Below are 26,916 nucleotides of genomic sequence, written 5' to 3'. Positions count from 1 at the left end.
CAGATAAAAGTCGGTAACGGCCTTCCAGATGTTGTCCTTTGGTTGTTCTGCCTTGTCCCAGTCTATCATAGTGATGTAGATGTCTACCAGAGGCTTCCAGATGAGGCACAGTTACAGACAGATATGGACTGGAAAAGATACATTCATTGTGCTCACCAAAACGAAAATAAAAGAGAGGCCGGTTTCCTGCCGTGCTGGCTGCTCTCTCTCTAGCGGCCGCTTCCCGGATGTCACAGACACCAATGTTGGCAGTGCGGAGCATTCTTCTGGCAGCTCCTTCACTGTGTTGCAGTCTACACCGTACCGCGGCAGCTCCATTCGCTGCTGTAACAAGTTGAAAAAAACTAATTAATTCACGTTTAGTTTTTTTACATTTGTTACAGCAACGAATGGAGCTGCTGCCCCCATGCAGTAGAGCACACACGCACACGCACGCACAGACACCACAGGACACTCACGGAGCCAACGCGAGTCAATGTTCCACTCTGCCAACATGGGCGTTAGTAATGTTAGCAAAGGTGCAGTGAGAGGACTGGATGTCCCGACAGAGGGGAACTGCCTTGGGATTTCCTTTAGTTGTTGAATGCTGTCTCAGAATGCAAACCCCTGCCCTTCCCCAATGCCTCCAATCCCAGCGAAAAGTCCATTTCCATACTGTTTTAAAGTATCTAGTCCCTTTTAATAGCAAGATCCAAGACCATCAAAGCTTATAAATTCTTGCGGTTCCCCATCAAAACAGATTACAAAAAAACCTCCAAATGACTAATTGGTCACGCATGTGATATTGTTCAGATATTAACAGAGGCTTACAAAAGGCAGCATCTGTTTTGTTATCCTATTTCTTCTTGGAAAGGATTCATCTCCCCCTTCCTAGCAAGCAGAGACCTCAAGCTGTTCAGATGAGTAAAAAGTTTTACAGGAGAATATCAAATTGAACTGTTTCAAGCTTTGTCCAAAAGGTAACACAACAAAACAAACAAAAAGTACAAAGACAGCAAAGACCCAAGCACAAATAATAATCAGTTTCTGGAGGAAAATACTTTAATACAGTAGAAGCAGTGTCTTCCACTATAATAAAATAATTCATTTAGCTATCAGCTAAACGATTGAGTCTGATGTACATACAAGAAAACAGTGGACAATATTTCAGTAATTTTTCTCTTAATCCTATTATAATCTTCGTTCACTCATCCATATCCCACAGTCCCAGTGCAGGATCTTCTGGGAAGTGGTAGAGCAGAAAATGTTCACTCCATTTCATCCCATCTTTAAAACAGCCCTAAATCAGCTGCATCCTCAGTCATGACCTCTTCAAATTATTGAATGGACCCCACTATAGGGCTGGCTTACAGAGGTCCCTCTGCTTCTCCTTACACTAGAAAACTTTAATATCGCAACAGAGACCTTGAAAGATAATCTTGGATGGTTCTCCACATTCTCTTTCATCATTACATGCACGATGAATCCCCAGCAGTTTAAGCCACGGATACAGTTTGACCAGAAGACTATGAGGTTTCTGGAGAAAGAAACATCTATTTTCTTGTGTAAAGAAAAAAATGTCACAACTAGCTGTATAAACAAATACTGGTACCAACCGCACTGCTGTGTTGAGGATTACTGTGAGGCAACAGTCTCTCCATAACTCAGAAAATCTAAGCAGGTCTCATGAGAACATACTGTGAAGACTATTGTATGTCTGACAGTCTGGTCAGACCAATAAATACCCATAAATTTAATAACTGCACCTCTGGTATTGTAATTCTGTTGATTTGATTTGTTTCATTCTCTAATGGCTCCCAATGGTTAGGAAATGTCACAGACACCCTCAGATCAGGCTCTATCACTTCAGAAAAGTGTCTGTAACACTGATCTCTTTTGTGGAGTTCCCACCAGCAAAGCAGACCAAGTGAAATACAAAAGCACAAAAATACCATTTTGCTATGGAGCCACCTAATTAAATATACACCTGAAGAAGGGAGAACAAGGCAGTGCCTCCACACATGAGCAGTTTAAATAGAAAACCATCAACTCTACCATAAAGGCAGGATTTTGCAAAAAAAGGAGGAAACCAGTGCCCAGGCCTACAACAAAAACAGGGCTCAGAGGACAGCCAAGCCCAAGTGGAGCCTCCATAAGGTGAGTGAGATGCCACAAGCGTGTAGGACACGCTCCTCTGAGGCCAACACAAAATGGAAGCCTACACCAATACCTACAACTACATATTCAACTTCTGGATCCAGTGCCTCAGAAGACTGAAAGAACTCTGAGGAGTTCTTAGATATACAGGAAATAATTTCAATGAAGCAATACATTACTAAATTTAGTTTGAAGACATTTTTACACCTTTTGGACAAGTATGTGCAACCCATCCCTCGACGCTCATCTATAAAGGACTGATTGCCCATGCGTTATAGGACAAGTTGAACTCTAGGGATGTTACTGGTCTCTCTAGTGTCTTCAAAAGGGAGATTTGGACAGGAAATCCAGAAATGGAGGAAGGTACAAAGCTTCAAGGTTCTCTTCCACTCTTGCCTATACCTCTGTTCAGAAAGCTTTACTTGGCTGAACATTAGTTAGGACATCACATTAATTGGTTAGGACATCACATTTTCCTCTGTATTTTTGCATTATTTCTAATGAACAATGCCTCTCTAATGAGCCTAGGCTGATTTTATTTTCCAGACATGACTGCCAAACCCACAGCAATGTATGTAAAAAATGTACACACACATCAAAGCGGACATATATAAAAAAAATATACATAAAATGGATGGAATAAGCTTTTTCTGCATAACAATAACTTTGTTTCTGCCACGTATATTTCTTCAGAGATGCAGCTTTTTACTGTGGCAACTATCAGTACGCTTGACATCTTCATATATCGCAAGCACAGATACACGTACCGGGAGGCTGTGGCAGGTAGGCCCCAATTAATTTTGATCTCTTCTTTTCATATCCCTTCTGTGTGATGTCACCTGCCAAGAAAAGAAAAGAAAAATCAGTAAGATGTGGATAAAGACAGTGTCTAACTGCTTAATGGCAGCACCATCAGCTTAGCCACCACTGCAGTTTGTCTGTCTTGACAATTACAATGAACAAATGAAAAGCACAGTATGATCATTCCACCCAGAAAAAAAACTTATTTACGCCAGAGCCATCCTGACAAGTAAACACCCAGCCTTGATTTATTCCAGCACTGGAGTCCAGCGGCAGTTTTAAAACCATTTTGAGATGCTGTCACACAAGCTTTCAAAAGCTACAATGACCTTCATCAGGTTAATAAACAATGGATTATATAGAGTGCGTGGGCCTGTGGTGGCTGGCAAAACACATAGCGCTGATTAGCGTTTTCTATCATTAATGGGATTTTTCTAATCAAGCATGTAAGGCACAAAAGACTTGAAACTGCTGCTATATCATTTCTGCAATATAAATGTTTTAGCTGATTTCTAAGCAGTACTGAGAGGAACAAAACCAAACCAAAACAAATCTACCACTGATCCACTAGAAAATAGTAGCATAAAGATTGTCTGACTTTCCAATTAAATCTAAAAAAACCATTTTGAAGACAAATGCTTGAATTTCTTAAATCCAATTAATATGACCCTTCACCGCGTCTGCAGTTTCCTGGGGTAACTTTTTTTAAATGTAAGGATAAAAAAATATTTATCTGCAAAAGTTTCCTAAACGAAAGTGATGGATAAATAGATACGTAGACCAAAACATACACTTTTACACTTATTAGAGTTCAGGAGAGGTTTGGCACTGAAGTTGTGATACAGTCCTTGCTCTGGAGCTCTAGATCTACCTTTAATAGTTAAAATACTTGTTCAAAAATAATTAAAATATCCAGATTCTTCTTTCCAAATGTGTGAACACATGTACACACACGTTTAATGTGTATGTATTAAATTCAATACAAGCTACTTTGGATGCTAAAGAATGATAGGTTTTACAATTATAAGATTTTGGAAATAACACCATATTCCCTGCCCTTTCAATAAGCGTTATCTACTATTGTAAGACCCATCATGCAGTTGAAGTTCATTTGCAACACTGGACTTGTACGTTTGTAAAACACTGAGTGCTTAGGAGGGCAGAAACCACAAAAAGCAGAGGACCTTTGGTAGTAAGCTTCAGCTAGATACAGCAACATGTGTCTGTTCATGCTCTTCCATCCCTATGTTCAACCTTCACCTAAGAAGTAGCTCGTTTGCCAAGAGGACTCGTACTCATTTCAATCCCAGCCATGCTGGTGAATGGATGCTAAGTTAGCACCAATGCATACAGAGAGCATCCTGTGGCTTGGTCTGAAATCAATAACTACATGAAAACACCTTCAAATGTTGCTCCTCGATGGAAAACCTTTTCTTGGGGATGGTTCCAACACGCAATAAGGAGGCAAAATTCTCCAAGCCTCTCTGCCAGTGTCCTGAGCCAACCTCTCGCCCCTGGTTAAAAAACAGTGCTTAAAATAACACCTATGCTGTTCGCTACCATATCTCAAATTGCTCTACAAAAGAAGTCAACTAAAATATCTGTGTTTTTAAATGAGGAAAGTGAGAGTGAAGCACTTCAGGTGATAACCGTCCCATATTTACTCAGGGAAGAAGTGGCAGACTTGGCAAGAGGACCTAAGCTTTTAAAGTTCAAACCCACTGACTCTTCAAGCACATTTCTTCCCATTTTGAATACTTCTGGCATGTGTTCAAACTAGTGAAACAAACTCCCTCTCTACTGTAATCATCAGCTTCTCACAAACCAGACAGTAACTACAGATACCACTTCATTAAAATGTTTTACTGAAAAAATGTGTTTATTTCTATTTTAAAATTACAAAATATGAACTATTTTTTCTTTTAAAGTTTTGCTAAACAAATTACTATTAATTTCCTGTGCTCATCAATATCAAATTCTTATGCATTCCAGATACATCTTAATTTGAGTAAAAATTTGATTTTATTAGTTTGCTATTGCTTGTAAAGGAGAACAGATATATCCTAAGGAGAACCACAGCTCCACTGTGGTATGTGCAAGCTGACAATGCCATTTTAAATATGAAACTATTAACAACAGGTGCTTAACTATTGGTTACTCTTCCACACACGTGGTAGTACATACACATGCAAATTGATATCGAAAGCTATACATTCTAGACATTGCCCATGGAACCTGCATCCATTCCCGCAATACAAGTTTCTTGTGCTAGTTTCTAAACCTGTATTGTCCTTAACGGGGAGAAATGCAGAGGACAAGCAATTTCTTTGACGCCAAAGTCGGAAAGATAACTATCAAGTGTTATCTCCTGTCAATAAAAAGTTTTCATTCAAATCACTACCTAGACTCACTCTTTGGAAGTCCACCACATAAAGGAATTATTCTGAGAAGGAACAATGGCGACTCCTTCCCCGGCCCACTGTCCCACCAAAACATCACCAATAAAATTATTTTCTGAGACAATATGAAAATATTTCATCTTCCAGGAACAAACAGCAAAATCATTTAGAATTATCACTAATCTTTCTATAATCATGTTCATCATTACCCTGGTAACCAAATCTAAAAAACATGTAAAAGCAAAATATAGAATCACCAAAATCTTCACTGTAGTATCACTATTACCATTCTGTGGTGGAAGGAAGTCAACTGTATCATGTAGTCTGGGGAAGTACTACACTTTATTTATCAGGATTAATGGTATTTGTATTAATTTGTATTTTTTCAGGTAGACTGACTTCAGAACATAAACAATAACTAATAAAGCATTAAAATATTAATACAATATATGCAAAACTGTTGCATTTCAAAGCTATGTTGAACTCATTGTATAAGCTGCTAATATAAACTAAACACAGCTCACCAAAAGTTAAGTGAGCTTAACCTCTGCTCTTATCTTCAGTTACCATTCACTCAGTTTTCTAAACACAATATTAAGGCCTCTGGTATATGACCTTCATTCCTTTCTAAATTAATGCAATAATTTTATAAGTATTATCTGAGGAACAAACCACTTTTCAGTTAGGTCCACCTAGCTCACGTTCCTCCACAGTACGATATTGAATTTAGGCTTGGCTTTTGGAGAATATCAACAGGATAATATGAACTATACTTCCTTGACATGAGAATAGTGGATTTATACTACCTTTTTATTTTTAATTAACCCTTCTCCTCTTGAAAAGCCAGCAGACTCCCAGGGCTTTGCTGTATGCCATCAAAGTCCACTTCAAAAGACAGGAGGGAAAAGGGTCTCACCACCATGTCTTTTGAGTAGACAGTACGTGTTGGGTTTTTATTTACTACATGAACAAACTCTTCAAAGTCCCTGCAAATTTAGACCTCCTTGTTGCATCGCTCTGGCTTTCTTCTCACAATACCTTTGCCTACTTTTGAGCGGCATTTCCAAGTCATGTTGCAACGCCGCACAGGAGAACTCTGGGAGGCAAGGTGGTGTGAGCAGGGGACAAGGCTGGCAGTGTGCTAAGGAAAAAGGCCAGGCCATGGATGGAGGGATGATGGAAAGACTCCAGCACCAAGGGCATGCAGGAGCAGAAGGAGCACGTGGCTGCAGGGAGCTTTGGGGATGGGTGTCCCTGGGACAAGACACCAGCACGTAATGTCGGGCAGCTGAAAGGTGGCATCTCCATGCAGCCCTCCTGTCTGCCTGCCTGTCTCCTTCCTTGGCCCATCCTCCATCCCCTGGCCCTGGCTCTGCTCCTGAGCACTCTGTGCTGCTCCAATACTTCTCAGCTTCATCCCATAGCTGGTCCCCAGGCCCTCCTCCTCCTCCTCCTCCTCCTCCTCCTCCTCCTCCTCCTCCTCCCTCCCTCCCTCCCTTCTTCCCAGGCTGCATTCACTTCAATGCACCCAAGGATTTCAGCCTCCTCTTTGCATCGGCACTCTCCAGGTTTTTTTCCTCTGGACATGTTGCTCTTTCCTTCCTGACCTCCACCAGTGATTTGACAGGTTTCCACCATGGAGGGCCACAGATGTATACCCTGGAGGGTATTGTGTCCGAGGTTCAGCGGGGGAGAGCAAAGCACAAGCCTAAGCATCTGAACTCACTAACAGCGAGTAAATTTTACTCTGACTTCTTCCCCATCCACATTTAAAATGGACTGTCAAGGACTGCTGAACAACAGGCACGCAGTACACTGATCCTCTTTCCACAAGAAGTCCATTTCTTATTTCTAGTCTTCCAGAGTCTCTTCAGGCACAAGAGGGAAAATGCCACTTGTGCAATGAAAGGGACAGCACAAACGAAAGACCATCCAGCCCTCCAAAGAAGAAGGTTGCCCGGTCAAGCTGAGTACAGGCCCAGGGCTCCGGCACTCCGCAATCCTACTGCCACCTCTCTGTTTGTGATCTGTGCCCCCGTTTCTGCAACCTCCCAAGCCGTGGATGGCAATGCTCTCCTACACTGGCGCTCACAGACAAGTATTTTGTAGCTTTATTTAGCAAAGCCGCACTGTAGCGTAAATTCATTCGACCATGCTCATCACAACCGCTACTGTTTGCGCTATACCCTCCATTTTCTTTGAAAATCTACTGTATTTTTCTCTTTCCTTCAACAGTGTTGGATTTCTGCCTCTTTACAAAGATGACGGGGCAAAGCCGGGGGAGGCGGGTCAGAGCAACGTAAGCACAGCACGCATGCTCATCACAAGCAAGGAAGGAACTCCAGGTAATAGAGAGCCCCTAGAGATACTCCACATTGTACAAGACATTCTGAGGAGTAATAAATGCCTGTAACTGTTGAAGTCGTTGCCATTATCCTATCCCCTTTCCTGGACCCTCCATGAGTCAGCTCCATCCATTTATATGTCATGTCCTAGACTGATCATGGAATTACACCTTAAAATGAAAATAATAAAAAAAGGTACATTTTAGGTAATCAGCAAAATATTGACTTTTTAGCTTTTGGTTGACGGGAAGGTTATTAAACGTGAAAATACTACCACAGGAAAAATATCAGTACATTACCATCTTTCTTCAAAGCATTTACTTTTTAAAAGCTGAGAGTAGTTAGAAATGCTGCTACCATAGACAAATAAGATGCTGTGCTACTTTCATGAAAGTAAAACACTTAAAAGTCAATATAGTATAAAAGTTTCCCTTTCAACTGAAATATATATTAGCTGATCTATTATCACTTCCTGAACACAAACATGTCCAGCCCTGATGGACTGCTACCACAATATATAGAGTAAATTTATTCAAGCAAAAGATAATTGCATTATACAAGGGGAAAAAAACCTAAACCAAACCCCAACACAAGATAAATTTCACCAAATCTTTCATTTTTTCTGGAAGATGCCAGTACTTCTTACTGATCTCAGTCTTTTAGGACACAGCACAGGTGAAGAGCTAAGGATAAAACCAGGGACTATAATCACCTTGTTTAGTGCGGTGAAAACTCAATTTCATGTTCAGTGATCGCAAAGCCTGACCAATGCTGCTGGTTTTCACTACACATTCATGCTTCAAAATGAAATTTCAGACTGGGACTTTGAATTAGTTTAAGGCACTTATGGAAAAATCCGCCACGGGAAATAATGCAATCAATAACTCCTCTCAAACACAGACTAACAGAGAGCTCACCGGTGAGAGCCTTTCCTTTGCCCATGATTTTCTGCCCTCTAAAGATTCAATTTTCTGTATGACTTGTTTATTGCTGATGACTCAAATTCAGTGTCAGCATCTTGGCAAGAGGGATTTGAATGAAACAAAGCTCCTCATAAAGAGAAGTGTGACTCATTTACTTCTCCCACTCATGATGCAGACAGTCTCCCTGTCTGGTCTCCCAAAACTACGCCAAGAAACAAAGGATTTCATTTTGGATGGTGCCAATACAGAGATATGAAAACTGCACAAATAGATCTCATGTAACACATACATGAACACAAAAATATATATCAGGAGCTGTTTTCTTTTCCAATGTCTTTTAAAAGAGATGTTTAACCTCAGCAGCAGCTTAGAAAACTACTCAGAACTATGATGAAGAAACAAATGGTAAAGTGTGGCACTAGGCAGAAAAATTAATGGGATCCCACACTTTCACTGGAAACGGTATCATAAATTACAGTACTGCTCAAGTGCCTTTAAGGGGAGTATGCTGTAGCTTAAAGGTTTCAATGATAATTTTACCCACATACAGCTGAATTCTTTTTTTCCCCAAGGATACATTTTGCTCCTGTATGTTGCAAGCAAAGCAGAAAATGGCTGAATTTCAATGACAGATAAAGAAGAGTGCTCCATGTGTACTTTACAGCTTACATTTTCTAAAGTGGCTTCTAATTCACGGAAAAAAAAATTAAACAGATTATGCTATTAATAGATAAGGTAAAGTGTCTTAGCACTGCTAAAATAACAGATACAAGGTCTTCTGAATTTTGAAAGTATTCCTATTCAAAATAAATACTTTCTTCCCATTCTTTTGATAGAAAAAGTAAATAACTGTTGTATAATCTGCTCAGTTCTTAGTTTTAATTAAAATTCTGTGTTTTTAAACAAGTGAGTGAGTAGTAAATCATTCTACATAGAAGACATTTTTGAGTGTCTCCACCTTGAATCCCAGAAGACCCCTTAATGAGTTTCCCCACTTACTTTCTGGTCCCAAAGTCTTCAGCACATTCGTCCAATACCCAAAATATGTCCGGGCTTCAAAAGAAAGAAGAAAGCAAAAAAAAAAAAAACCCACCCAAAAAAACCCTCCCTCAAAAGAGAACCCCGAAACACCTAATCGAAGCCAATGAAAACAATCCTGGGGATTTTCTGACTCAAACTTTCTACTCTCGGGCTGCCGGCGGCGTGGCAGCCAGCCAGGAGCCGGGCGTGCTGCTGGAGACCCCGCTCCTCTGAAGCCGCGGGACTGTGTGGTCCTCGGGCATCCCGCAGCTCCCCCAGAACAGAGTTTTTGTGCGGCACTACTTTTATGGCCTGGATTATTGTAAAGTAAACAGAGGCTGGTTGAACAGTGAAGGTTTCCATTCTCAGTGTCAAGAGTTTATTTCATTATTTAAAGCTTTAACGAACACTTTATATAATGAAAGCAATCCTTGCCATTTTTGGAATTTTATGGCTGTTAGGACCCTTCATAATGTTGTTTTCCTTCCTTTATTGCTTTATAAGGCTTATAGGGCACCCTTGAAGTGTATATCCTTTTTGCAGCTGCTGGAAGCTCATCTTTCATCTCTCCACTCGCTTTCCTGTTGCCTATGAGGCATTTGCCTGTTCTAGTTATTCTCCCCGTTCTAGTTATTCTCCCTGTCTCTAACACAATCCGTGCAGAGTCAGATCTTGCTCAAGATAAAAATAAATTACAATTCTGAAAAGTATGCCTAAGGAAACATTCCTGATAAATGTCATGTAATAGACAGGCTTTATATTTCAAGTTAGAAATGTTCCCTAAAGAAAGATAATTACAGCAGTAATTCCACTTACCATTATTTAGAATTTACAGTTCAGAGCAAACCAGACATTTCCATAAATGCTGTACTGTGCTGGGTACTGCACAAATTTGTGTCCTGATTTTTCCCAGCCCTGAAAATGTCTTGGGGGGGGGGGGGGGGGGGGGGGGGGAAGCCAAGAGGAGGCGGAGGAGGCATCCTGAATGAGGAATAGAAAATAGAGGTATGAAACAAAATCGAAAATACATTATCCAAACCAGTCTGTAAGCATATTTCCTCCTCTGGGCAGAAAAACATACCCAGGCTTTCCAAAAGGAAAAACCTCTAAGTAAAATGATAATATTGATTAATAGGGAAATTTCTTATATTGGCATTTCTCCAGAAAGCAGCCTATGAAAACAAGTCTCCTGCTTGTGACCTTGTATTTTAACTATTTATTTTTTCACTACTTTGGCCATTACTAAGTTTAACCAAAAGAGACCATATGGGTTAATCTTCTTGGAAGAGAATGCAAATCTTCCAAAAAGCAACAGATTTCTAAATCTGTCATCCATAATTTTGCTTCCAGTATTTTGATGCACCACAGTATGTCTGCAGAGCTCTTCCCAAATTTAAATTCAGAACAGAAATTTGTAATTTCTATTTTCATATGCTGGAAAAAAAAAAAAAAGAAAACTGCTTTTAGCTGATACAGTGCGACTTTCTCCCTTTTGACTTGGGTTCACCACAAAGCTTTTGTGCTTGAGGTTAGTTAAGCTAGTCAATAGTAGAAGTGTTCAGCACTATCTAAAATCATTTTATTTTACCCTAATGTGGGTTAAAGACATTATGTTGATTTAGAAAATAGGTATTTAGAGCAGTATTTATACTATACTTTCTATAGTATTAGAAAGCCCAAATGTCCAAACACCTTCCCACAGTTTTTGTAAAAATAGAACCTCTTCTGGGCAAAAAAAAAGCCTTCATGCAAATGCAAATTTCCACATACTTTGACAGCTGGATGCGAAGCAGAAAAGCCCAGATTTCTTAACTACCAGGAGGGAAACTGAAGCAGGAAAACTGCTTTTCAAACAATTAGAAGACCGCTAATGGTTGTGAAAGAATATCGAGTTGTTTTAAGTAGTTGTGAACAGGGACTTGAATTACCATAATGACTATGCTGAGTGACCATAATGTCTTTAAAAATGCATCACTTGGGAGACCATTGAGCTCAATAATCTGGTCTACCATTTTAGTACACCATGTTTTGTTAGAGGGCACATATGATTTTGAAGAATTAAACAAAAAGTAATCATCTATGAAGGGGACGTGTCTTCCATGACAATATTCATATTTTTGTTTGAAATGATAGTGCTTAAACTACTAAGTTTGGTTAATAAGTTACTTCCTACCACTCCCAATTCAACCCCCCCAATCACAAACTGTCGCCAGCGTTCAAGAATTATAAACACCTATTGCCCACAAATGCCTGATACACCCATCATCTGCCTTCGTATTTTCAACAGTTGAGACACAACGCTATCATAAGCTCAGAGTGCCCAAGTGTAATTAATGTGAACCATGTTTTATGATGCTCAATGAAGCCTCCAGATATCTACAAGTTCTGATAAGCAATTCTTCCAACAATCTAACCCACCTCCCTGTTAACTCCATTCCAGTAACCAGTTGACTCTGGTTCTTTTTTCAAGCTTCCAAACAAGAGTAAAATAACTTCGGTTTCTTTCAAAAAAAATCTAAAGTATACAAACATATTCATTTTAAAAGCACACAAAAGGGAATGACCTCTTCAGACACCCAGTCCAACATCCTACTGTGCAAGAAGAGCAGATCAAAGTGAACACCCTTCCTCTGAGTGATGAGTACTCTAGCAACATTAAATGGCTGCTTGCATCTTCTCTGTCTCAGCAGATTTTTAACTATTCCATGCAACATAAAACTACTTTAGAGTTCCCTTCGTTGAGCGCCCTCTGAAGGATGGTTATCTATGGATTTACTTAAGAGATGAGATGTTGCTTCAAATCTCCTCTGGAGGAGATTGTTTTGGTGGATAAGGGAAGGGCAATTGACATCATCTACCTGGACTTGTGCAAGGCATCTGACACTGTCCCGCACGACATTCTTGTGCTAAATTGGAGAGACATCGATTTGATGGATGGACCGCTCGGTGGATAAGGAATTGGCTGGATGGTCGCACTCAAGGAGTTGTGATCAACAGCTCAATGTCCAAGTGAAGAACTGTGACGAGTGGTGTCCCCCAGGGGTCGGTACTGGGACTGGCGCTGTTCATCATCTTTGTCAGTGACAGGGACAGAGGGATCGAGTGCACCCTCAGCAAGTTTGCCGATGACACCAAGCTGTGTGGTGTGGTCGACACACTGGAGGGAAGGGATGCCATCCAGAGGGACCTTGACAGGCTGGAGAGGTGGGCCTGTGCGAACTGCGTGAAGTTCAACAAGGCCAAGTGCAAGGTCCTGCACACGGGTCGGCGCAATCCCAAGCATGACTATAGGCTGGGCGAGGAATGGATTGAAAGCAGCCCTGAGGAGAAGGACTTGGGGGTATTGATTGAGGAGAAGCTCAGCATGAGCCGGCAGTGTGCGCTTGCAGCCCAGAAAGCCAACCGTGTCCTGGGCTGCATCAAAGGAGGCGTGACCAGCAGGTCGAGGGAGGGGATCCTGCCCCTCTGCTCCACTCTTGTGAGACCCCACCTGGAGTGCTGCGTCCAGCTCTGGGGGCCCCAGTACAGGAGAGACATGGAGCTGTTGGAGTGAGTCCAGAGGAGGGTCATGAAGCTGATCAGAGGGCTGGAGCACCTCTCCTATGAGGACAGGCTGAGAGAGTTGGGGTTGTTCAGCCTGGAGAAAAGGCAGCTCCGGGGAGATCTAATTGCAGCTTACCAGTACCTGAAGGGGGCCTATAGGAAAGCAGGAGAGGGACTGTTTACAAGGGCATGGAGTGACAGGACAAGGGGGAATGGCCTACAGCTGAAGGAGGGGAGATTTAGATGTAAAGAAGAAATTCTTCTCTATGAAGGTTGAAGGTGGTGAGGCACTGGAACAGGTTGCCCAGAGAAGTTATCCACGCCCCCTCCTTGGAAGTGTTCAAGGCCAGGTTGGATGGGGCTTTGGGCAACCTGGTCTAGTGGAGGGTGTCCCTGCCCATGGCAGGGGGGTTGGAACTAGATGATCTTTAAGGTCCCTTCCAACCCAAACCATTCTATGATTCTATGAGAAAGGGAGTTTAGTTTTACATGCTCTAACAGATGCATTAAACGAAGGCATCTTCTCCAGTTGTAGTTTGTGAGATAGGCTGGAGATGGTCCAAAGCATAGAATAAGTCACCTAAATTTCCCCAAACCATGTCTCTTTCTACAGTATTTTTTCTTGGCTTTCAATTACGTTCTTGCTAAGATGGCTGTGATGGACCCTAATGTTATTTTGCTTGGGAAGATAGGTTTCACTAAGCAGAAGAGCACTTACAACCTAGACACAGAAAGAGTTAGCATTCAGGCGTATTTTACAGATCTAATCAACATTCTCTGACCCATATCCAACAGTCCAAATAATCCAAAACAGGTACAAAATTGTGTAACTGCTAGACACAGGAAACACCGCACTCAGAAATTTCTGACCTGTAATACCGTAGCACATAGATATTGATGTTGTCTTTCCAAGGAAATCCATTGATAACTTTGTGCCTCAGAACTTCCCTTTAGCACAAGATCAGACACCAGCTCTGAAGCGGATGATATGAATTACTGCTTCTGTCCCACCACGGGTCAGTGCCTGGACTGCTGACCGGTGAGACGCAACACGGAGGCTGCACGCGGAATGAACAGAGCAACCTGAAAGTGATGCTTTTACTGAAGAGGCATTGTGGAGAGAAGGACTATACTTCAATTTATAAACCTCACTGCTCACTTTCACTTGAGGGAAAACTGACCCCCTGTTTTACTAACCTTATCCTTCAGGAGGTCTTAAAAGGTGTCAGACAGGTACATGGCAACTTCTGGGCCACTGAGTCCAGTCCCCTGTATTGCAGGAGAGCATGTCAAACTTTCAGAAAATAATTTAGTTCCACTTGGAACTCAGTTCAGCTGGACTTCTTTTATTCCAAACTGTTATATATAGCATCCTCTTTACCTTTTCTGCAATTTTTCCACTAATCTGCATCTTTTCAACTTGAAATAATTCTTTTCCATCTAACCTTGTACCACAGCCTTTCCTGGCCTCCAGGTAGACAACCTTAATTTGTCTAAAAAAGTGAGCTACCTTAACAAAGCAAGACATCAGGCCAGTCTTGTACAACCAAAGATAACTCAGGTTGTATTTTATCAAGTTTTCCATTTACCTCCCTGACTTTCACTAAATTTCCTTCAATGAAGTATCCCATTCCATTAAAATTAGACATGTGGATCAGATCACCTTTTCTTCCCATTCCTAAACATCATTACTAGTTGTTACCCATAAATCTCACAATGCCACTTATTGTTTGAGAATTACAAATTCTTACCACTAGGCTTTCCCCCACCAGTATTTTTGCTTTTAATATTCCAGTGCTGATATTACCTAGTTGCCTACTTCAGCAAATTAAACGGACTTTTTCTTCTGTTGTTATTAATATATAATAACCACTATCCAAACTGTTTCTAAAAAGTTAAAGGCTTCCCAAACCACACAGTTCCTGAAAGTATTTATTTTCCTGCTAACCTGAGATAGCTAAATATTCACTTCAATTAATTTGCAGTTCAGATTTTTAACCAAATCTGGGTCTCAAAACTAAGGAAGATGTATGCAGAACAAATTGATCTATCTCCAACTATAAATATTAGAATATGCCTGTCCTGGTAATGCAGAGGAAATGAAATCTGTCTCTGGTCTCAAGAAATCAAAAAAATTAATCCTTATTTTACAGCCTGCAAATGCAATTTAGGCTGATATTTTAAAATACATTTTGTTGACAGCTTATTTGATCAAACAGCCAGATACGGTAAGACGAACAGCTATTTAAAGGCATCCGCAATATGTGAACTACAATACATGTTAATAAGGTACCCAGATCACTTCATCTTTTCTGTGTAAAAAACTACATTTGAAAACTCGCTAGCATAATTTCTGCATGAACCAAAGTACTGAAATTCCACTCTTAAAAGAAATAATCTAAAATGTATTCCTGTCGTTTTCCCGTTTTGTTCCAGAAGGACCTCAAACAGCAAGATGAATTAACATCATCTGGTTACTCAACTTGATTCCAAGCATGTTACTAAAAGAACAGAAAAGCCCAAAAGCAGCTCGCTGTTCTCCTGCTATGTGGGCAAAGTGTTTATGAAGCACTGAAAATATGCATCCTTTGACTCAAGGACTTCTATTACCCAAAGGCTGACTCAGATCCTAACTCTCTTAAGCCTGCAAAACAACTCAAAAGGAAAAATAGTTGCATACCTTCAATCACCTCAAGACACGATCGATGTCCCTGTTCTCCACAGCTTTCGCAATATTTGACAATTCCATTTTTTCCCTGCTGTAGCACCTTCAAAGGCTCCTAAAGGTCCGTGACATTATTACAGACCTAATGTGACAGCTCATACTGATGTTAGCACACAGCAGCTGTTCTCATCGGAGGCATTACCCTCCAGTGCCTGTGAAATACGGCACTTGGAAATCCGCAAGTTCCTGCTAGGTCCAAGGCACACACTTCTGTGCAGCTGGAAAATCAGATCTCCATACTCTCATCCTTCTTATTTTTCTCCATTTCCAGCTTACAACTACTCTTGATCAAGATACAGAAATTTGTTGTGGTAAGCCAGATGTGCAAACATTTTCTTTTCTTCCTCAGTTCTGAGTTCACGACTTATTTCATATGTTAATAAGGTTATCCTGTGATTTCTGTAGCTTTTTCCCTTAGATCTCAAAAATAATAAAGTATTTCAAACTCAAAAGAAGCCACTGCTTTCACATCTTTGTTACATTCTTTCATGCAATATAAAGTTCTTTTAAAAAAGAAGCTGGAATTAAATCACAGCTATACTTAATAAAATAAAAGCAAGCAAACTTTTACTGAGTAGTGTTCATTGTCATGTACTAGAAGCCAAAACTAGCAACACCTTTCTAACAGGCAGGCGTTAGCAACAGTCATTCCCCAAGATGATGAAGTTCAGCACTTGAGTTTGGCTTTCATGGAAAAGGTTGGTGGTTTGGAAGTAGAAGTTTTGAGAAAGCCCATGAATGCATGTTTGTATCAATACGTCAAAACAGATCCTGTTCTGCTCTTGTTCTTCAATTGTCACGAGTTGACAGGTAGCTAATTATTATCACAAACGGTTCTTAATTCACTGGTTTGCAGGAATTCCCATTGTGGCTTACTTCATTTTGCGAATCAGTAGGTAAATCGGCAAACATGCCAGCCTGAGGACCGAAGGAACACCAATAACACACCTTACAAAAGCCATCAGTCCATTTGTTTTTACAGTTACAATACAGCTATACTTTAGAAGTGCCAATAAAGATTACTTAACATGCAGAAAAGCAACAAGAGACTTCATTTAATACTCTGTTATTAAGTCCTAGCTGGGAAATAGGACTAGCAGAGCCTGGGAAGGTAGCCGTTTTCAAGAAATTAAGGATTTACAACCTCTTGCAAATATACACAAAACATTGACTTTTCAGCATAATTCAGACAGCATGTACATGTAGATTGTTTTGGACAGAAATGCACGAGACCAACACGCACACATCAGCTATCAGCCTTCAAACTTGTACACTGAAATCCAAAATCCCTGGTCCTGCAGTTGCGTCTTCACACACCTATCTGGCAGCCAAATACAGTTGATCCGAGTGCCCAGATTGGGCAGGCAATTGTCCACTTAAACCTGACAAAACCATGGATGAATCACAGAATCACAGACTGGCTTAGGTTGGAAGGGACCTCAAAGACCATCTAGTTCCAACCCCCCTGCCATGGGCAGGGACACCCTCCACTAGACCACGTTGCCCAAAGCCTCATCCAACCTGGTCTTGAACACTTCCAGGGATGGGGCCTCCACAACCTCTCTGAGCAACCTGTTCCAGTGCCTCACCACCCTCACAGTGAAGAATTTCTTCCTAAAGTATCAGCTGACATTGTACCTTTGCTTGCTGTCCTACACAGGCAGAGCCACACGTCCAAAGAGACCTCCTCTGACTTTAAGTCCACATCACCAAAGGAATACACCCACTCAGATCAGCTGGTGGCCCAGGTAATGCTTAAGAAATAACCTGATAATCCTGAAATACTAGGCACAAGCCATGCTTGTATTTTATTCTGCTTATTTCTCATCCAGACTTGATATTTTACTCATTCCTCCCCTCTTCTTTCCAGTGGGCTCTGATGCTGTAAGGCTGTGTCAGAATCACATTTTCAGTGATCTTCATTCTTTTCTGCCTTGCAAAGCATCATCTGCTCGGCTCTGCTTCGGGTCATGGGTGGCTGCACCTGGGTGGTCACGCACCACTTGAGCCCTGGCCAAGCACACTGAGAACTGATGACCCTAGAGCTGCATTGCAAAGGTCTTTAATCACCTCTTTGCTGGTTAATGCTTGCAAGGCTTATCATCTTTTTTTACTTCACTTTTATTAACCATCTGCACTCTCAGATACTACTCTTCCTAACATCCTTGTGGATCAGCTACTGCCCAACTAAGGCTTTCCCTGGCCAAGGCTGACATCAGACTTTGCAACTGCTCCCTTCTGCACACAGTCTGGGTCCCATAGGAACGCCTCACGGGTTTCATTTGATGTCACCACTACTGCACCATTTCTTATCATGGTAGCACTGCAAAGCCTATCTCCCCATTTGAACATCTCAATTTTCACTACAGTCTTCATTTTTATAATTCAAACATGGACACCACAACTAGAATCAGACACTTTCATTAACTAAAAGGTGATCCCCACCCTATTTATAGAATTAAAACAGTGAGAGGCATCTGAAAACCTGTACGTGTAAGATGGGAAGATACAGCATCTTTGTGTATTCCAGAAGATAAATAACAGCTTTTGTGACTTCTCTAACAACGTCATGCTTTGGATGTCTGAAGAGGTAGTTATTAATTTTTATGGTTGGAAGAGTGTAAGAAACACAGGAATGATCACACTGGATCCTGTCCAGTGTCAGAAACAGAGGAATGGTCACACTGGATCCCTTCCAATGCTCTTTCACATCTTTCAGCATTTTGGGTGGTTGAGGACAGAGTAAGGTAAAAAGTTTGAAGTGGAAAATGTAAATAATCTACCCTCCCTCTCCTCAAAAGTGTCATTTGACCAAAAGCTATTAGAGACTCACCTAAAGCTCAGAGCACGACACTGCAAAAACCTTCTGGCTTTCACTGCTACAGCTCAGAGTATTTTTTGCTGCCCAAATAAAACTGGAATCCCATTTTGAATCTTTCTCAAGTCTTGGCTGAAGTCTTGGCCTCAGTAACTTTCTATGAAGAATTAATTCCACAATGTAATTACACTCGGTGTGATTTTGCCAACTTTTAAGTTAATTAAATATCCCCCTACCCTCTGCCATGAAAAGCTCACGACATACCTTCTCTGCAGCATTCATTATTTGACACACTTTTGTCAGTTCCTCCTCATTTGGCTCCTCGCAAGGTAATTAATTCCAGATTTTCAACACACTTTAGATACAGATTTTTTCCATGCCGTTCATCATTCTCATCCCGCTATCGCAGCGAGCAGGCGGTTCCCCCACGGGTAAGGCGAGGCAGTGGGTAGTGCAGGGAGAAGCACTCAGCATGATACTCCAGCCTGGGGTCTCCCAGTACTCCCAGTCTGCAGCTCCCACCCACCAGCCCTGCACACTGCTGCCCACTTACCCCAACTACTGACACCCACCTTCACGTCTCTCTTCTGAGCCAACTGCTTCCAGCTACAAAACCCTAAATACAAACCTTTATCCCACAGTGAGTTTTACACAACATATTATCAGCTCCCAAGAGCAGACATCAGTAATATTTAACTGAGAAAACTTGACAGATCTAATTTTACAGTAAGGTTAAGACGCAGGCAGTCCAAGGCCAGACGTTTAAAAGTAAAATAAAAATTATTCATCCTGACACACAGATTCTAAACAGAAGATGTTTGCAGTACTTCATACAACAGAATAAAACCAAAACTTCTTCTTTAAAATTTATAATATTGTATGTATTATTTAATTCTATATTACATATATTTCTATCTTAATAAAAGCTTTCCTTATGGAGCTTGCAATTTTAGTACCATCAATCATTATGTCCTCATTAGGACTGAGTTTTTCTGTTCCTTGGTTGTTTTTTTCTGCTTTATACTTCCACCTCTGTTTTCCTTGGCTGCCTAGTTCTGACTTTGAAGTGTTCTTACATGAAAACCACTTTTTCTTTAGGACAGCACAACTTCTTTAGTTCTTTTCAGTCAAACACTAAGCTACCCCAAAACGCTCTCTGAATTGAAGCAGAGTGGTTTGAACATCCACTTCAGTCTAAGCCTATCTTGTTTGAAAATATTAAAACCAGGAGAGTGAGAGCATTGAAGAGATTTTGAAGACAAAGACATGCTTTTCCTTCCTCAAGGAAGAAAGAAGACTCTAGCTAATAAAAGAAAGGATCCTTTTTGCCCTTGTTTCTTGTTAGGATTCTGTTCCAAATCTTCCAACAACAAAAAGAACACTGCATGCACCATACTCTTACTAACGCCTTCCCTACAATTTCTCTCTGGAAAGTGGTTAATGTAGTGGCCAATGTGCAAATATTTCTAAATGTCTTAGTATCCTGTGATTTTAAATCTGATAAGCACAGTTTCCTTTTCTTTATTTCTCTGAAATGCAACACACACACACATATATATAAAGTATATAACACAAGGGACTGAAACTAGAGAGACTCGAGAGCTGAAAGTAGAGGGAGCGATGTAGCGCTCCAAAAGAGAACAACAGCACGTCTTCTCCCCAGTGGCTATCAATTTCTTTCTTGTTTAAGAAGCTGGAAGAAACAACCCCAGAATGGTTTCCATTTAAATCTAAATGCCAAGCCTCTACACCCCAAATACTTGCTGGTTTCTTTAGACATAGCTACTTGTATACAAGAGTTCTGCACAAATACAGGATTACTGTAAAAAATTCAAATGCAAAAGCTATATCAATAAGCACCAATGTGAAATTAGTACTCATCTCAGCAAACTGGAGGAATAAATTCCTGAAATCTCTCAAGTCCTTCATTTTTCAACTTGCATTTGCACTGGTATTTAAGTATTTGTCTTATGTAAAGGTTTCCAAGGCTCCTTTTGCACAAGATTATGCTACAACACAAAATCACTCTTTCGACTTGTAAATGCTGAAAGGGTTTGAAGTATGAGAGGATACGAAAGCTGCAACGAGGGTCGCGTATGCCGCAGGCATGTCCAGGTACCACTGGCTGATGCCCTGAAAAATCTGGGTGAATTCAGGAGTGGCTCTGTAGGCAACTCTACCTACCAGTGGGCCACTGCTGGTAACAGCTGACTGAGGGAAGGAGCATGAACAATAAGGATACAAGTCTAAATTAAAAAAGTCCCTAACATATATTGACTACAATGTTTTTATGAGATTAAGTTCCCACCTGCCAAAAGAGCTTCTGTAAAGCTAACAGCTCCTAGCTACAAACACTGAAATGTCTTTCTGTTAAATTATATTAATTTACAAATCTGAGACACTGACTTCTTCAGACCAAGAAACCATCATGTTTCAGTGCTGACCTATACTGTCGTTTCAGGTGCTGTATTAGGTCACACAGAGCCTGGGAGAGCACTTTTCTCTGCAGCTTGTATGTACCACTGTAATATAAAGAATGCATAGTAACAAACAGCACATTTGTACCTCCACTATGAAAAACCACTTGCCCTGAGTTTTATAAATCAGGCTGTGTATACATTTTTACTCTTTAACCTCTGCAAGCTGTATGTCAAACAGCCCCTTTAAAAATCACAAGTTTTTGCAAAGTCAGGCACTGCATAATGGCTTATTTCAGAAGTTACACTCTGCATACATATGTATGAAGAAATTACAGAAAAAAAGCAGCTCAGCTTATTTGTCTTTTGGTCACCTAATCAAAAAGGTGATTGGATTCATTTTTACCATATCAATGAAGTCACTGGAGAGCAATCACTTTTTTTTTCCCGATGTGACAGATGAATGACCTTCACCATGGACTCAGTGCAATGAAAGACAAGCCCATGTTTCTTCCAGGTACACCAAGGCCATGGTTCACTTCTGCTTGTGTATGTAGGGAATACTAGATACACTGCAGTAGCGCTCGCTTTCTTTCCACTCTCAGAGTATATAAAGAGGTGAGATCAGAAGGATGCCTGCTATCCATGATTAGGAGGAGATACAGCAAGGCATCCTTCATTTCCCAAGGGAAATCACTGCCCTGACATGGCCGAAGTATTTAATGCTACATGTGAAGATCACAGGGTGAGACACAGACCTTGGTTAAAACACATAAAAACCCAACATGCATCCCTGAAACTCAACTCAGTAATTTTTTTGATCGTGAGACTACCATAGGTCTGTCCTAAGCCTCAGTACCGCCTTGTCTCTTCCAAAACTTTCTGTTTGATACCTTCCTTGTTGTTTTATGAATTATTCTTCCCCATAAGAGTCAGTTCAAGGTACTTTCTTCAGGACTGTACCAGAGTGCACCCACAACTTTACAAGTCATCTCTTCTTGACCTTCTCTCTTTGTCGTACAGAAAATGGCACTGCTTGCTTTTATCTCAGAATTTGCCAGATTCCTGCTGGAGCCTCCCCTGGGGCTACAGTGGCGTTATTACACGGGACTGAACTTCCACATCCAAACCTGCAGGCAGGCACTGCTTCCAACCATGAGGTTTCCACACGGAGCTGAACCTCAGTGACCTGACTCGGTCCTCCTAAAGCAGGAATCTCGGTGGTTCTCTCTCCTCATGCAGCAACTGCAGGGCATGGCTAATCTACTGGTGGGTTTTCAGAGACGGATTCACTAGGATTCATTCCCACACAGTGGGTGTCCACAGTTTCCCGCAAATCTACTATGGTAAATCTTAGAAAGATCCTCAGGTAACCAGGCTACTTACTCACCTGGGTACCCCACCAACGCAGCACTAACAGAATCTTGGGCTGCAGCCTCCTGCAAAGCTGTGGGTTGCATTGGCTATCTGATAAGAGTGGAAAATAATATAATAATGGAATATAAATATATATATTCCATTATATCTTTATTATATAAAAATTAAATAAATAATAATAAATTAATGCATTATTTATACTAAATGGAAATAAGTAAAATAATAATGGAAAGTTCCTGTTACAGTTGTCAGACATCGAGAAAGTCTAAAATACAGAGCCATAATAAGCTTAAAAGAGCAAAACTGCCTTAGGTTCTAGGACAGGGAGGAAGGCAGGGACCTAGATGTAACTTTGGGACCCAAAAGACATTTAAACCACTTCCTTTTAACCTCAACCTCTACTCTTTCAGCTACAGGCAGATAACCTTCAGTCCACTCCCGCTATACTCCAGGCCAATCTGAAAGACATTAAGAACAGAACTTTGCTGCTGCTCCCTTCTTAAACTTAACAGTGAGACACGGGATCAAGTCTTTGGTTCTGGCTGAGAAAAATGAGCTGCATGGGTAGAGAGTTCAGGAGAGCAATGGAGATGGATTGCAGATCTTTGAACCTCAGCAAACACCACTTTTCCTCTTTTGTTCATGAAAATTCAAAAGGTTGCAAAGCTTCAGTAACAACATTACATTGGACAACACGGAGGCTGGCTGTATTCACATTTATACAAACCTAATTTAGTATTACATTTCCTCTTCTTTCAGCTACAGCCTCCATTTCTTGCAAGAAGCAATCTCAGTATGCACTCAAAAAAAAAAAAAAAAAAAAAAAGCCCCTGAAAGCTCAGCTTTTTGTATACTGTTGTGCAGTTACTTGCATCTGTGATTTGTTCTCACAGAAATAAATGCTAATGTGCTTGAAAAATGTGACTTAATTTTGTGATGCGAATGAGTTTTCCTATGTAAATCTCACTATACAATTTATATGTTATTCTTTCTAAAAAATAGAAACTACTACTGCATCTAGTTCTAGTTCCAGAGTGAATACTGAGATTTATTGTCCAAATTTTACCACAGCATGACACAAAGGAACCACTCTAACTTCCCTCCTGATTTTACTAACAACAGAAGTCTTTTGACCACATTACACTCAGCATTTAAGATGGATGCACTTACTAAATGTGAAATAAAGTAAATGAAAATCTAGATAGGGAAAAGACATTTCCGCATACTTCACAAACCCACATAAGAAACTCTTGGTCATAGGTACAGAAGGCTTTGCATGTTACTCATCACAATTTTATCTCGTAAGAAGAAAAACAAGGAAGATGATTTATCCCCAGACTCCTACCTCTTTGGCACCCAACCACAGGCAAACTGATGGCAAATCACCATTTTACATAAATCTTCCTTTAGGTGCTCCAGAGAAAGAACAGGGAAATTCAGGGGGGAAAAAGAAATGAAAAAAAAAAAAAAAAATTCATTTTTTAAAGGAGGGAACTACACTAAAATAATTATAAATATTCATTTCAGAAAGCAACACTACAGAAGGACAACTTTACAGAAACATGAGATTTTGCCTTCCTAAAGCAACTAATAAAGTATTTCACTTTTTGCATTTGCACGCATACATAGGTCCTGCTAAGTGGCACAAGGATGGAGTTTTGATGAAATTGTTTCTCAAAGCACACAGCACCCACATATTGCAAAGGCCATGGAAATTAGAGGCTCAATACATCCATCTACCCATCTATCCTTTCGATGAGGTGTTTGACATGCAGCAGCCCTTATCTCCTTCAGTTTGAGGCCGGAGTGCAGGAGTATTTTCATTGCTCTTCTGAACATGACAACGGCAATATCCCATTTCAAATGTTTCCATCTAAAGTAGTCAGTGATTATCAACAACATCACAGCATTGTATCTTCTTGTTGTATCTATTTTAGTACATAAGGAAATAAAATAAGTGTGACTTGCCAAAAGCCATGTAGGCAGTCCATGGCAGTGAAAAAACCTGAATGTAGATCTTCAGTTATTGTGTTACCCATCCTATTAAATTATCCTTCAAAAAAAGTAGGAGTTTCCTAAGAACATGATGTTTCCCTTCCTTTCTGATGATTAAATGGATCCTGCATTCCCTCTTTCTTGCTTTCATAGGTCACCAGGCTATGCAAACAGCTTGTTCCATATGAACAAAAAAGCTTGGAAAACACATGTTGAATTTGGCTGGACTGAGATTGCACATCTTTTTGAAGCATAGAGGCTGATGATTGCTTGGGCCCCACCGATTTTCTTTCTGACCTACATGGTCTTTTTGATTAATATCTGACAATACTCCTCTGTAGTCCTGGCAAGGCTGGTGTGTATCATTGCTAGCTCACCTGTGTTTTCGTTGGGGAAAGCTATAGGACGAAGAGCCATCACCTTTACTCATATCTTTTATAGAATAATGTACCTACTGCCATTCAAGAACAGAAAAATGTGTGAAGTGTTGGGATTGTGGCTATGAAATATAATTAGAAGTAACCAGAAGCTACAACCAAACAGATATTAGGAATCATTAGGAGAGAATGGGGAACCTCGTACCTACAACATCATCAAAATTTGTGGTGAGCCCCATCCTGCAGTGTACTTAGTGGTAGTCACCTCACCTCTGAGAGGACACATCAAGGAGATAACAACAGTGAGGATGAACAGACCTGTGGAAACATTTCTGTAAACTGAAAGTCTATGAAGACAAGGTCCCTCCAGGAAATGTCACAGATTTCTATAAAATCATGAACAGCAGATACATGGTGATGCAATGGTTTCCCATTTAGCAAAACAGAAAATATGGGTGCCCCAAGGAAACTATCAAGAAGCAGATTTTAAAGAAATTTTTAAAAAATTATTGTTTTTCTACATAGCACATAACTCCCATATGGAACTGATTGCTCCAGCATGTTGTGAGGGACAAGAGTAAGATTAGCTACAAAAAGGGATACTCACAGACATATGTTGGACTGGACATAAAATGACTTACACCTCTTATTTTCAGAAACTAGGAGGCTCTACAAGGGGCAGAATCACATTATACCTGACTTGTGCTATATTTTCCCCCTAATCATCCATAACTGGTGGGTGATGGAGCAGAGACAGGTTACTGATGAGATGAACAATTTCAGTGATGCAGTACAGCTGTTGCGGTGGAGTTGCCAGATCTCCCGTCTCCTCTCCTCTCCTCAACCTGCCTTGAGCCATGGCACAGTGCGGAAGCTGCTGTTTGCTGGCTCGTGTTCTCCTCAAAACAGGTAAAGATCAACTGCCATTGACCTGGTTGTCCCATCAAGAAGCCTGCAGCCCCTAGCAGATACCAGCTGAATCCCTGCTAAGTGGATCTCAGGTACTGTTTGGAGTGCATGGGAAGGTTGTCACCATCTCTCATCCATCATCTCTCCTTACCAGTGTGTATGAGGTTAATGGTGAAAAGAAATGAGTCAAGTGGCTACATGGACATCGACATCAAACTGCCAGGACCTGGTTTAAGAAGGAGCAGGAAGAAACAGCCATTTGTTTTCTCCAGGGTGTCTCCACGAGGGAGTAATTCCTCCCCTTCCCTTGGAGATGACATAATTCCAGCTTTCAGTCTACCAAGAAGTAGACAGTTGGAGGGACACATGGCTATTCATGTCATTCTGGGCACAACCGTTTCATTAAGCAAGACGACAAATCATATGAATTAGGCACAGGAATTCCTGCCACATTTGTATGATTTCTGTTTATGCATGTAAAGCACTAGCATGGGTATTTTTGGCAAATGAAGGAGAGTATAAATTAAAGTACATATTAATCACACGTTATATCTGCAATCTAAACTAGCAGGCATGTTCATTTTATATATGAACATATTCTTGAAGCTGCAGGATACTAATTTAAAAGACAAGCAATTCAAAGCTTCCTCGGTTGACACTGCAGGTAATGAGATTTTTTTCCCCTGACATCTTCTGTTTCATCTTACCTCATAACTAAATAATTTAGTGTATTTTTAAATATATATATAAGCATTCTAAACTGTAAGCTGTGTATGACCTACTTATTTTGAGTTTCCAATTTAAAAATAGGTATTCCAGGAAAAAAATATTTCCTACGCAATTGTCAACAGAAGGAAGTTGATTTAATCCATGAAACAAAGACTTGTGAAGGTGAGAAGCACTCACCAGTAATCATAAGAAATCTTTTGAACTGCAGTATTAATTCTGAGAAATGAGTTTTCAATTAAAAAACAACATTTCCCATGTGACTCTTATCAGTCGCTAAAGCACATGACAGCTTCAGCAGCTATCAGTGTGGCGGCTGTGACAGGCCACACCACCAAGGATGTTGAATGTGCAACTCATATATAATTGGCTTGATTGTAGGTATTTGCATATATATAAAACATA

General features: G+C 40.6%; 1 protein-coding gene across 6 annotated transcripts in view; it reads right to left on the bottom strand.

The window, feature by feature from the left end:
* The window catches only part of DIP2C (disco interacting protein 2 homolog C), a 330,556-nt gene that overhangs the window by 146,524 nt on the left and 157,116 nt on the right, over positions 1-26,916 (bottom strand). For 4 of the 6 annotated variants that reach the window (XM_075746603.1, XM_075746605.1, XM_075746604.1 and 1 more), the window contains exons 2-3: positions 2,904-2,975; positions 157-324 (exon numbers count right to left, since the gene is read on the bottom strand). In XM_075746603.1, coding sequence (XP_075602718.1) covers positions 157-324; positions 2,904-2,975 — 240 coding nt within the window. The remainder of the gene's footprint in view (positions 1-156; positions 325-2,903; positions 2,976-26,916) is intronic. The other 2 variants (XM_075746606.1, XM_075746607.1) reach the window with 1 other exon arrangement.

The sequence above is a fragment of the Balearica regulorum genome, chromosome 2, assembly GCF_011004875.1.
Source record: "Balearica regulorum gibbericeps isolate bBalReg1 chromosome 2, bBalReg1.pri, whole genome shotgun sequence".
NCBI lineage: Eukaryota > Metazoa > Chordata > Aves > Gruiformes > Gruidae > Balearica > Balearica regulorum.
This window is presented reverse-complemented; position numbering and strand designations above follow the sequence as displayed.